Below are 12,571 nucleotides of genomic sequence, written 5' to 3'. Positions count from 1 at the left end.
CAAATACACCAAGCTTCTGTCACAGGGTGGGTCTTAAAATACTTCATGATCCTTTCATATATATATATATATATATATATATATATATATATATATATATATATATATATATATATATATATATATATATATATATATAAAGAGAGGTATAAAAATTGCAGTGAAGTACAAGGTGCAAGGTTTCCAGAGAAACATGACATTTATGTTAGAAAAAGGAGATGATTAAATCATGCCTAATACTTTTGCATAGTACTGCACAGTATAACTGTTTACACATCCGTGTGTGTGTGTGTGTGTGTGTGTGTGTGTGTGTGTGTGTGTGTGTGCGCGCGTGCAGTTTGTGGAACAAAAAAAACATTCCCTTCTCAGTAAATACATAACAGTAGAGATCATACAGCAGCAGATAGTTACTACATAATACAGGGCACAGCTCTCAGAAAGGTGTTTCACGAAAATCACTAAATGTGTGTTGTGGCTCAATTAGGAACCTGCTGTGAATGACAAAGCTTGGACCCTACTGTAGTCACACTGCTGGTATGTCAGGGGTGCGACCAACTTTAAGCACAAGCAGTGTGCTCTCAGCAAGTGGCACCCTCGGGGTGTCTTCCATCGTCCCTTGTCTTGGTCCTTTGCTGCATTACCCACATGGGCTGATCTCCCTCAGTGAGTCCGCAGTTTGAATACTTTGGACAGGGACGTTTTAGCACTGGAGTACATGAGGTATGATCCCTCAGCACAAGTGAAAAACTCCCAGTCACTGCAGCCGATAGTGGGCAGCCAGTGCGCAGGAACGAAGCCCTCGTAGCCCTGCCACCTGGCGGATGCACACACTCAATCAGGGCAGACATAACCAACCATTAGGTCTCCCCTCGTAAAATCAAAGAGTAGCGTAATGTAGTTATGCACATGCTTGTTGACATAATGTTGGAAATGGTAGTTTATGTTCAGATATGTTACTGACTACAGTCATGTAATTTAAACATTTCTGATTAATAGGTCACTTTTGTTAAATTTTCAACATTACTTTCACCTGTATATGACACTATTCAAAGAGTAGGATGACCCGTCATATGAGTTGGCTACCACCAGGAAGTGCTCATCTCCGAGAGTGAAGAACTCCCAGTCAACTGCACTAAGACACAAACACATTCACGAAGTATGTTAGAATTCAGAACAGATCTCTCTTAACCCCAACACTGCATCGCAGCTCACCTGTATGTGATGATATCCTGGAACTTGAGGAACATCTTGGTGCTCATGTCAAGCTCATAGATGGTGGAGTTTATGGCATAGAGACTCTGTCCATGGTTATACAGCATGTGACCATTTGCAACTGCCAAAAAAACTCTGTTTCCAATCTGAAACATCTCCCAGTCTGTTGCACCACATGTCTGGACAAAATGAGAGAAATATCATTGCTTCCAGTACTCTTGAGTTTTCTGAGAGTTTCACTGAAAAGTAAAGTGCCTGGATTCTGACTGGTACATCCTTCATGACATTGTTGTGTCTTCTGCCTCCTTCTTAACCAATGGCAGGGAGGCTCTGAGATTATAGCTCTCACAGTCACAGTCTGCCTGTGTGTTCTATATCTGAGGAATATATATTATATATGTGTGTGTGTGTGTGTGTGTGTGTGTGTGTGTGTGTGTGTTCATAAACATATACATGTTGACTGGTCATTTTGGGTAATGACTCCCAGTGAAGAGTTAAAAACACTGGTGCTTCACAATCTCAAACCCTTCTGTACAGAGCCTCACCCATTAACCCATTAAGTTCAATCATCCTTAATCTGATCTTCTAAAGAAGTCAAATTGGTGTATTTTGGAGAAATGTTGTTGAATGTTCAGTATCATTTATGTCAATTTTAAAGGATGATTCCATTTCTTAGTGATGCAGTAGATTCAGGTGATGACTAAAAAGAAAATGTTTTTCAATTTATCATCATTTTACCTGTATAGTATGAGTCAAACTCTAAAAATCTATATCATGAAGTGAAATTAAATCAAAATCGCTAGGGTAAATATTCCTAAACCTTATAATATACAAACATTTGACAACCACTGACACTGCTAAATCTAAAACCCATCACAGCCACTCACCTCTCTGTTAAACTGCAGCGTGTGGGTTAAGGACACTTAGCAACATAAAACCCATCTTGTGGTAGTGGTGTGTGTGTGTGGGGGGGGGGTCCTGGTTCTTTTGAGATTAAGCTGCTCACACCCACATCAGAATGATGGATTACTTTGATTTTATGAGTTGCTTAGATCTTCTGCTCATAATTACAGGCTATATGGATTCAGCAGCCTTATCTAAATGTTCAGTGTTAAAGGAGCTCTCCTCCTCTCTTCCTGGGCAGCAAAGGACACCTGTGCAACTGGGGAATTCCCACCAACACCTGACCACAGCCCCCCCCCCCCCCTCCAGCAACAAGAGTGGAGAATACCTTCATATGGCTTGCAGTCATCTTTTACTTCTCTTTTACTCACGTGTAACAGCTTTCCTCATTAACCGTATTCCAACTCCTGCCTCCTCTATTTACCACACATAGCACTACACTTCCAGTGTTATCAACTAGATCATCTATATAGTGGCACACAAATGATTGGGCCTCCAGAATTTGTTATTAATTTCCGTTGATCAGGATTTGTTACTATGCATAGTAAACGATTTCCAAAAGTCATAAAAGGTTAAATATTTCTATAATATATTAAGAAAGATTACTTTATTTCAGTATTACAGGTTAGGCCTTAATTCTGTGAGATTCCTGGGCCATCTTGCATAAAGTGCTCTTTTAATGTCTATCCACAGATTTTCAATTATTTTTAGGTGGGGGGAATGGCAAAAAAGCTTCAGTTTGTGACTCTTGAAATAGTCCACTGATTTTGTGGTGTGTTTAGGATCATTATCCTGTTGTAAAAGCCACCTTCTTCGGGCCCTCCCCCCACCCTACCCCACCCTGTCTCCCCTCCCCCTAATGAAGTGATATAGTTGCAGACTTTGCTGGTGTTTAATTGAATCCATTCTCCCCTCTAAGAGTAAAAGTGTTCCCTGTGCTACTGGCTGCAAAAAACCCAAAGCATGATAACATTACAACAGTGCTCCACCACTCCAGAGTCTGCTAACTTTTCCTGAAGGTCTTTTGCAATCAAAAGTAGGTTTTAATTCAATTTTCCATAAATTTTTTTCTTGGTGTTACAGACCTCAATTTGACTTCCACCTTCCCAGTTAACAGGCATTCCTTAATTACATTTCAAAAAGATAAAATGGCTGCCTGAATTGCTATTCTTCTTATAGGCTTCTCCTGCTTGATGGGCATCAATTTTTTTAATGTTCAGATTGTAAGGCAGTTGCTTAGAGGAGCACACGGCTGCTGATGGTTGGGACAAGAGTATTTATAAAGCTTTCAGTTTTGCACCATCTGCCCTTTCCTCGTAGCAACTGTGAAGCAGTTATAGCCCTAACAATCTAATTAAGTTCTAAGACCTTTGTAAAAGGTCTCCGTTATCTGACCTTTGTTATCTAAGAGCTCAAATCTCTTGTGGTGCAACATTTGCATGGTGCTCCTTTTACTTTTTCACTCTAAAATTGTTTGAAGATCAGTTCATCTTCCACTCACTTAAATATTCATAGTATCATACATTTTGACCAGTAGTGCCCAAACATTTGCATACCACTGTAGCAATGATACAGTATATCTACCCTACCATGTCATATTTGTCCTTCAGCAGCTGTGAAGTCTGCAGCAGTAAATATGAAAATAGCAAATGCTTGAGCATCATCCACATCTCACCCTGATGGTCTGGAAATCCTGGAAGGCCCCTTCGAACCAGACATAGATAGAGGAGTCAATGTAGGTGGAGGATCCGTCAAATGCATTGGCCACGGCAAGGAAATGGTAGGTGCCCACAGTGAAGAACTCCCAGTCATATGCCCCTGATGTGGGGAGCGTCTGGTTCACCTCAAAAATGCTGGTGCTAGGGTTCCATTTGTAGATAACACTCTCAATGTTGTGATTGCCAGCCTCTGTGTGAGATGAAGCACAAAGTTCAGAAAGTTAGGTTATCAGACATGGCCTTGCTGTTTCCCCATGAAACATGATTGGTCATTGATCATTGGAATGAGATGGTACCTGTTCTGTGATTAGCCACAGCAAGGAAAGTATCATTGCTGATATGAAAGGCCTCCCAGTCACGTGCACTGTGTGTGTGGAGAGTCTGATAGTGGACAAATTTCCTCTTTCTTACACTCCACTTGTAAATCACCGACTGCTCTCGTTGCCCTTCAGCAGGATGCATGGCATTGGACACAGCTAGAAACACCTAACACAGATAAAACGCAGAGACTAATAAACAAATACAGGCTTATCTATACATGATTTGCATATCATGCAGCAGTTTTGACCAGTATGGAGGCTGAAAAATGAGTCTTGTTTCTTCAAACAAATCAAAACAAGTCAAATCTCATTTTAAAAGTGGTAAAAACTATTCACCCTTTCCCATCACTACTTACATGGATCTTAGTTATCTACTATGATGTAATTGAAACCACCTAGTTAATCTGCTATGGCTCAATTATGGTGAAGATAAGAAAAAACAAACAGTGATTTATCAGACTCATACACATGTGCAGTGAGGACGGTTTCATCAAACAATTCCTTTTCCTTTCACTACCTCATGTCAACTCACCTGTCGCCCGATGGTGACGTGTCTCCAGCTGTGAGCTCTGAGCATGCTGATATTCTGGTACAGCTGGAATGACCCATTGTTCCAGCGGTACAGGGATGAGCCAGGTGTGGCAGCCCGATGGGCCATAGCAGCGAACAAACCGGCACCAGGGATCTGGAACAGCTCAATGTCCAATGTCTCAGAGCTGGTATGCAAGTCCTGGTAGTCATCCACATAGTCCAGCCTCTCCTTCTCTGGAAAAGAGACACATATCTGAGATATACCATTACATATTGATAAAAGTGTAATGTTAATAGTTTTATTTAGATGTACCTTTAGGGTGTTAACCCTAAAGAGGTAGTTTGGGGTTAGGTGACTTGCTCAAGTGTACAGTGATGACAGCTGGACCTGTGGTGACAAGTCAAGTTCTCCGACCTTTGTGCTACAGTCACCACCATGAACATGATATTGATATTATAATGATGTTATTATAATACTGATGTTAATGGTCCATGCAGGACACTGACCCTGTAGCACAGGAAGCCAGTGAGTCCCATCACAGAGGAATAGGCCTTTCTTCAGTGTATCCAACCACAGCTGCCCCTGCTCCATCTGTGAACAGACTTTCGTGGGGCCCAGCATCACCCGCACCTGTGCCTCTACCAGCCGGGTGGAGAGCAAACTCATCAAACACAGTTAAAGGCTCCATCTATTCAGACAGATGGACATATTACCCAGAGACCTGAACTGTGGGGTCACAAGTCTTCCCTGCTGGAGTGTGACACAATGGGAATGCATTAAAGTATAACTACTTGTGAGTTTTGGATGATTGTTAACATGAGATCATTTTGAAACAACATAGAGAAAAATAAATCATTAACAGCAAAACGTAACAGTTGCCAGAGTAAATGTACACCACCCTTTCCTTCATTAGCCCCTGCACAAACCCCAAAGTCTGTGGTGATTCTCTACAAGAAAGCCAAGTCAGCTGTTTGCTTTGGGACTATATGGAAAACCATCTTCAATCAAAATGTCAGCATTTTTTTCAGTGACTATAGGAATGATTTAAGTGGCAAGGCATTCATATGATCATGCAAACCGATGTTAAAAATTAGCTTAAGCATCAGAAGGATACCTTCAGTCATAATCAACAAATAAGAGTAACACCATACTGAAGCAGAACAAATTAACCTGTCTTTTAAGTCTCATTAAAACAGCCCATGTTCTGAAGGTACTGAGATTCTGCAGCCTGACAGCAGCCCAGTAAGAGAACTGATTACCATATGGGCTGAGGTGGTCTACATGTTTGATGGGGAAGTCCAATAAAACTGGAGGGACCGCAAGTTCAGCCAGTGAGGGCTTGGCAGCGGGACAAACACGCAAGGTGGCATCGGACCCAGGCAACAAGGACAGCTGCCGCAAAAGACCCTGAAAAGAGAGGGAGTAGTGTCAGTGCTATTAAACTTTTGCATGAAAGAGAACGAGAGAGCAATGCATGTGAAGGGAAAATGAGCAGTTTTATAATGAGTTACAGACGGTGGACTGACAGAAAAGAGGCCCTTCCATCTCTTGCGACTCCCCACATGAACCCAGGAGCTCTTGGTACTCAGATTAGTAGGAAATGGCATCTTTTGTTCTCTGAAAGCACAACAAATAAAAGCTATTAACTATTTAACACACTTTCTACTAATAAAGTCAGTTGAATAATCTCTTGAAAACTCATTCCAACCATCATAAAGCTATCCAATAATGGTCCATACACATCCAATTGAAAACAAAACCACAATTACTAGATTTATTATTCTGAGAAGTTTCAGCTCGGATTAATCACATTTTTGTACTGAATTAATAATGACACCCAAATTCAAACCCACTTATCTAACACTGTTTTGAGCTTATGCACATACAACTCGAGTGGGATTCCACAGTCCAGCGTGAGGACGGCATAACGACCAGACACAGCGAGCACCAGGCTGTGCCAGCGCCCATCGGCTATCTGAACTCCTCTGAAGGTCAGCTGCTGGCGGGCATCCGGCGCTCCGACCAGCAATTGCAGTCGTTCTGCAGAGACCCGCAGAGCCAGCAGTAGATGCCCCTCCTCCCGCAACACAGAGAACACATACTCACTCATCTGGAACAAAAACAGAGAAGTACCCTTCACTTACCGCACTCAGACTGTGCACCTCAGACTGAAACATGGAGGCCAAGCATCATAACCACAAAGTAACCCAGGCACAGAAAAGTCTGGGATAAGAGAGCTGATACCTGCTGGGAGCCTTGTGTGGTTAGTGTGGGAGTACGTGCAGGATGCTGGCAGTTATGTCACACTCACACTGGACTGTGCTGTGTGTGGGTACTTGCTGGGTGTTGTGCGAAGTATGTCGGTACCTGCAGAGTGTGTGGAAGCTTGAGCGTGGCCACGATGGAGAACTCAGCAGGGAAGGTGGAGCAATTAATGAAGAGCTCAGAGGCAGGGAAACTCAGGGCAGGCGAGGGACTAGAGAAGCGCACACCCCGCACATCCCCATCCTGAAATACATGCACACCTTCCAGGGCAGCTCTTCCATGCAACAGCACTTGAGACAACAGATCCAGAGGAAGAAGATCTTAGTGAGAGAGAGAGATAGAGAGAGAGAGAGATGAGAAGATGAGAATGAATGAATACGTAATATAATGTATTTATATAATAGTGATGGAGCCAAATTTGAATATTTTCAAATATTTTCAAACAGCTGGTGTTCAAGCAAAGTTGTTGTGTAACTGTTTCAGAAGACACAGATGCAGTGGAGCTTGTTTACCCGAGATCAGATTAGGCTGGCATTTGCCTGTTAGCTCTGTAATTTTGCATATATTGTTGCATTGTAGAAGTGATGATTGTTAGAACTGCAGCTACTCTTGACAAGGATTTATACATTTGCATAGCCTATCAGCTCACTCTCTTTTTTGCAGACAGCTCCTTTGTCTACTAGTTAAGGTACCTGCGTTTATTGAAGACTAACACTAACACTAACACTTTAATATCCTAAAATCGGAAATGTAATTAAAACCAAAACATGATTGTTGGTCACTGAAGATCGATTTTTAGAGCTAAAAAATTAAATTTGAAGCTAAATACAACTGGATTTAAAAAATCAGCGACTGGCAACTTCTCCTTAATTACTTAATTCAGTTTAGACTTGTTATTTACACTTACATGCCAAAGGTCATGGAATAGCAGTATTTAAATTGATTATGTGGAGTTACCTTAGGGGCTGCCTTAGGAACGCCCACACCTGTTTATATTGTGAGAGTTTGAAACAAGGCATGATAGTGGGTGCCAGACAGAGGGGATATTCCATTTTCAAAGTTGTGTGAGCATTTAACATTCCTCAGTTCACAATCATGTCCAGCAGGGTCTGGCAAGAATTGTCCGAACAGACAAGCAACTCTGGCAGAACTCACATTCACATTCAACGCACGAGGTGCCATGCGCATATCCCTGTGGGTGGTTATCCAGACGGCATGGCTAAATATCCCTCCAGACATTTTCCATCCACTTGTGGAATTGATGCCACATAGAGTTGCTGCACTTCACCAGGCGAGACGGGGGCCTACCCCATACTAGTTCTCGTCCCATGACGTTTGGCAGGTCAGTGTAGTGTGTGTGTGAAGGAGTGCACAAGCACAGCCCCTTGCATTATTAGCGCTTCCACTGACAGGAATTGTAATTTACACAGGTTGGCATCACTGCAACAGGTCGCTTTGTGCAAACTGACAGGCAGGATACCATTCAGTAAGAAAAGGTAATGCCATTATCTTTATGTTGTTATCTATAAGAAAGTTCTGTAAAATGTGACCCGGTACAGTGTCTGGTAAAGCCAACTGTTTGAAACCTTACCCTGGCCATGATGGAAACTAGTATATTTATTTTGCATTAATAAGTAATCTAATGTTTCACAGAACACCACTGATGTAGGTGATGCTATCAATAATAATACAAAACCTTTCAAAGCCAAATTTGGAAATTAATGCAAGTTGTATTAAGATGTATTCTCGTGCATGTGAGTCTCATGCTTTTTCTTTATTTATAGCTAGAAATAGTTAGAAATAACCTTAGCTAAACCATACTTATAACACCAACCTATATATCTTGATAGTCTAGATAATGTTCTTGCGATTTGTTATTCATTCAGCAGAGCATATTAATTTGAAAGCTACCCACACCTACCTTAATAACACACTGATAATAGGTCTAATTTAACAAAGCCTATCCCCACAGAAATTAAGCAGCACAGAGATTCTTGTATATAATATTTCTTGTATCTAATTTGCTCCCATGTATGTAATGTTTATATGTGTAATTATGTGTAAATTTGACAAAATTTCAAAAATGACCAAAGCTTTGACAAAACAAAACACCCTCGTCCCTTCCACTTTTATTCAAATACAAGTACAGTAATTTTACTGTCTCAACAAATACAGATACAAACACAAATACTGGGCTCTTTGCACATCTCTAGCATACTAACACAGATTCACATATATATATTTATGTGAACATATATATTTGAAAAACATATATTTGAACATACATATTTGAAATGAACTGCTGAAATGTCCTCTACTGCAGATTTGATGACCTCTACGTTTTTAACAGTACACTGCAAACCGCAAGTAACTCCATGGAATCTACTATTAAAAATATAGAGGTTGTCAAAACTACAGTACACGACATTTCGGCAGTTCATCAGCTGTGCAAGCAAAGTGCTTCTCTTCAGTCTTTCTTTGTGTGTGTGTGTGTGAATCCCTAGAAGCAAGCATCCTTGATTTGTCGATGTCACTGAAGTGTTTTGTCATGGCTAAGGTATTCTTATAATGCACTGATTTGCAAACACAGCATGACTTTTTCTTTTACCCTTTTTATGGTAACAAGGGGAATTTGAACCTGAGGATTCTTTCTTTGTTTCAGGCAATCACCCAATAGTCTCTCCACTCATGTATCAATCAAAATTTCTCCTCTCTCTTTCTCCCTCTAACAGAGGATGTGATTTATTCATTGATAATTAATTTTATTCATTTATTTCTCTAAAGTGATTAAAGAGGCCTCAATATGTTAGGAAACTCAAAAATTAATATGGTGCTGCTGAGGTTTGTGTGAAGAAGTATCAGAATCTGTATTAGGGAGAAGATCTCAGTAAACTCTACATTCAGTTATGAACTAATAGTAAGAACTGTTAGCTTACCTGTACAAGGTCGCCATGGTGCCATTGTCGAGCCTCTTGTCAGGGGCAGCACAAACAGTAGAATCAGCCACACCAACAACATCACCATCACATGACCCTTCGTTTCCCCGTTTGACTGGTAGATGTCCAGATTCTCTGCCAGGTGTTGTGCTGCTCTAGATTCTGCTCTGCTCTGGGTTGGCCAGAAGGATCAGCCCTCATAGCCCAGCACTGGAGAGAAATAATCTAATCCCTTCTCCAAACACACAAAGCCAGCTTAAACTCTAGAATATTATACCTGCCCAGTGCAGCTCTAGAAGAATCACCAGAAGAATCCTCTTCAGTGTTGACTGGTTGTGTCAGTTGCTCACGGGTTTTGGGGTAAAGGTGAGCTTATCACCTGTTCAAACTCTCACACATGCCTGAGCTACAACTAAACTGCCAGAGGAAAAGCTCAGCACTTATACAGACGATCAAATTAAACCCACCGGCCCTTGTTAGAAGAGGAGGGGCTTGAGAGAGGTGGAGGGAGGACAGGGAGGCAATAAAGAGAGAGAGAGAATTTGCTGAGATTTCCTTAGAACTCACCTCACCCCTGTAACCATCCCTCTGTTTTGCCCCCTGGGTGCAGGTTTGAAACTCTTCCCAATGAGCTCCCAGTGTTGATGTGCAGAACTGGGCACCCACACAAGCTAGCTTTCTCAAGAAATCCACTGTACATACAAACTATAAACCAAAATCAAATCAGTAGTTCTAAAACCTTCTATTTTAGTTCTAAAATCTACTGGCTGGGCAAACCCTTCTTGCTCAACCTGCTTACTGTGTCTGTGCACATCTACACTATCCACTAATAACCACTCCTGACTAATAACCTCAGACTCATAAATATTAAAGGTTTCAGTGTTTTATGATCTGTTTACAGAAACCCAGTTTGTCGAATATGTAATGTAGTTTCAGCTCTCAGAGGGGCAACTAAAGTCAGAACACATAACCCACACCCTGTGATGAGCAGATTTCCATCCATGAGCCCATTGGCCTTTACACTACACAAACAAACTGGCGACTACGAAGTGCAATGACATCACCTAACAACTCAGCAGCTGTAAGCTTTTTCCACTTCAAAGCTGGAAGAAAAGGAGCAGCGTTATAAAACCAAGTGCATCTGACAATCTTCCCTCCACTGGCACAAAGGACTGAGCACCAACTATTATTACCTACTCAACATGACTGAGCCAGAGCTGCTAGGCTTCTCTTATCAGCAGTCAATGGTGTAAGGCATGTATGTCCAGCTTTTACACAGCAGCCTAGAGAAACTCCTCTATGCCTTTTTTGTAGCAAGACTGATTTCTGTAACTGGACTTACCAAAAAGACATTTAAACAATTTCAGCTGATTCACAAAGCAACTGGCAGAATTCTCACTAGGAGCAAAAGAAGGAAACATATTACCCCCATTCTTAAATCCTTATACTACCTACCAAGATGTGATAGAATTGACTTTGAACTAGTATTACAAGTCTACAAATTGCTCAGTGATGTAGGGACAGTTTATTTATCTGATATGTAGCAGCAGTGTAGGCCGAACAGAATTCTCAGATCAGCAGGTCTCACATTTAGTCCTGCCCAAGGTAAAGCAGAGAAGCATTTAGCTACTATGCTGATTTTAGATGAAACCTGATGAAAAACATTACAAGAGGTACTTAAATCTGAACTAAATGCATTATTTTAAAACACCATTTTTTTTTTTAGCTCGACTGCATTTTTATCCTGCAATGGCACTTTATTACACATTATTTCCATTTTAATTTTTATTTTTTCTTGTTAAACATATTGTTTTAATCATGTTTTAATCATTTAACTTACATCCTTTTAAACTTATTTTATCTTTGTTTTCTCATTCATAAAGCATTTTAATAACCTTAGTGTATCAAAGGTGTTATATAACCTCACCTTGCTTTCCTGCAGTTTCAGGTATGACAGGACATGTTAGTGTATGTGGAACAAAACTCCATCAACAGCTACACCATATCACACCCATATCAGTCAAAGGACAAAGGAGCCAAACTGAACCAAATAGATGAAACACAGCCACATTATACACCCCCTTAACCACAGCCATTCCCAGACAGGGAGAGAATGGGAACAGCAGGCAGTTATTTGAACTTTGCAGGTCTGTTGTCCCTGAGGCTGTGAGGATCCTTCATTTGCACTGCTGTTTCATTACAGGTTCAGTGAACTCAGGAGAGATCTCTCTCTCTCTCTGCTCTGCAGAGGCTTCAAGTGTAGCTAGGGGACAGCACTGAGCTCAGCTGCCATTACAGGGCCAGGAAAAGAAACTTGGCACAATCAGAGATAAATGTTCCTGCGGTAAGCAACTTCATCAGACATATAGACAGGGGGTGTGTAGGGCAGACAGCACAGCAGTGAACACGTTCAGATATGCCCTTGGTGTTTGTCCTCCTGTATATGTAAGGAAAGCAGAAAAAAAGCTGAACATAATAGGGAAAGTATCAATTTCCATGAGTGGAAGGGAAATGCTATGGTCCGTTGTTGGATCTAGCTGGCCATGTGTTTGTGTGTGTGAGGGAGAGCGCGAGACAGACAGACAGAGATGGGAAGAATGGTGGAGTCAGTAAGAAAGCCATTCACACTTATTAGTTTACATACAAAACTTACCACACATCAGTGAACTCGTACACCATTCAGCA

General features: G+C 41.2%; 1 protein-coding gene across 1 annotated transcript; it reads right to left on the bottom strand.

Moving 5' to 3' along the window:
- Positions 1–285: 285 nt before the first annotated feature.
- Positions 286–12,447, bottom strand: tspeara (thrombospondin-type laminin G domain and EAR repeats a). Its single transcript, XM_027006780.3, has 13 exons — positions 11,814–12,447; positions 9,887–11,482; positions 7,053–7,270; positions 6,572–6,795; positions 6,212–6,302; positions 5,945–6,092; positions 5,192–5,323; positions 4,686–4,918; positions 4,130–4,319; positions 3,791–4,023; positions 1,213–1,391; positions 1,031–1,132; positions 286–814 (listed from the first exon to the last, which is right to left on the bottom strand). Exons 2-13 carry the CDS (start codon positions 9,972–9,974, stop codon positions 661–663), a joined length of 1,992 nt encoding a protein of 663 aa, XP_026862581.3. The 5' UTR covers positions 9,975–11,482; positions 11,814–12,447; the 3' UTR covers positions 286–660.
- Positions 12,448–12,571: the final 124 nt, after the last annotated feature.

Source organism: Electrophorus electricus, chromosome 3 (genome assembly GCF_041902795.1).
Source record: "Electrophorus electricus isolate QZ-2024a chromosome 3, ASM4190279v1, whole genome shotgun sequence".
Taxonomy (NCBI): domain Eukaryota; kingdom Metazoa; phylum Chordata; class Actinopteri; order Gymnotiformes; family Gymnotidae; genus Electrophorus; species Electrophorus electricus.
Note: the sequence above shows the minus strand (reverse complement) of the source record. Positions and strands in the feature narration are given on the sequence as shown.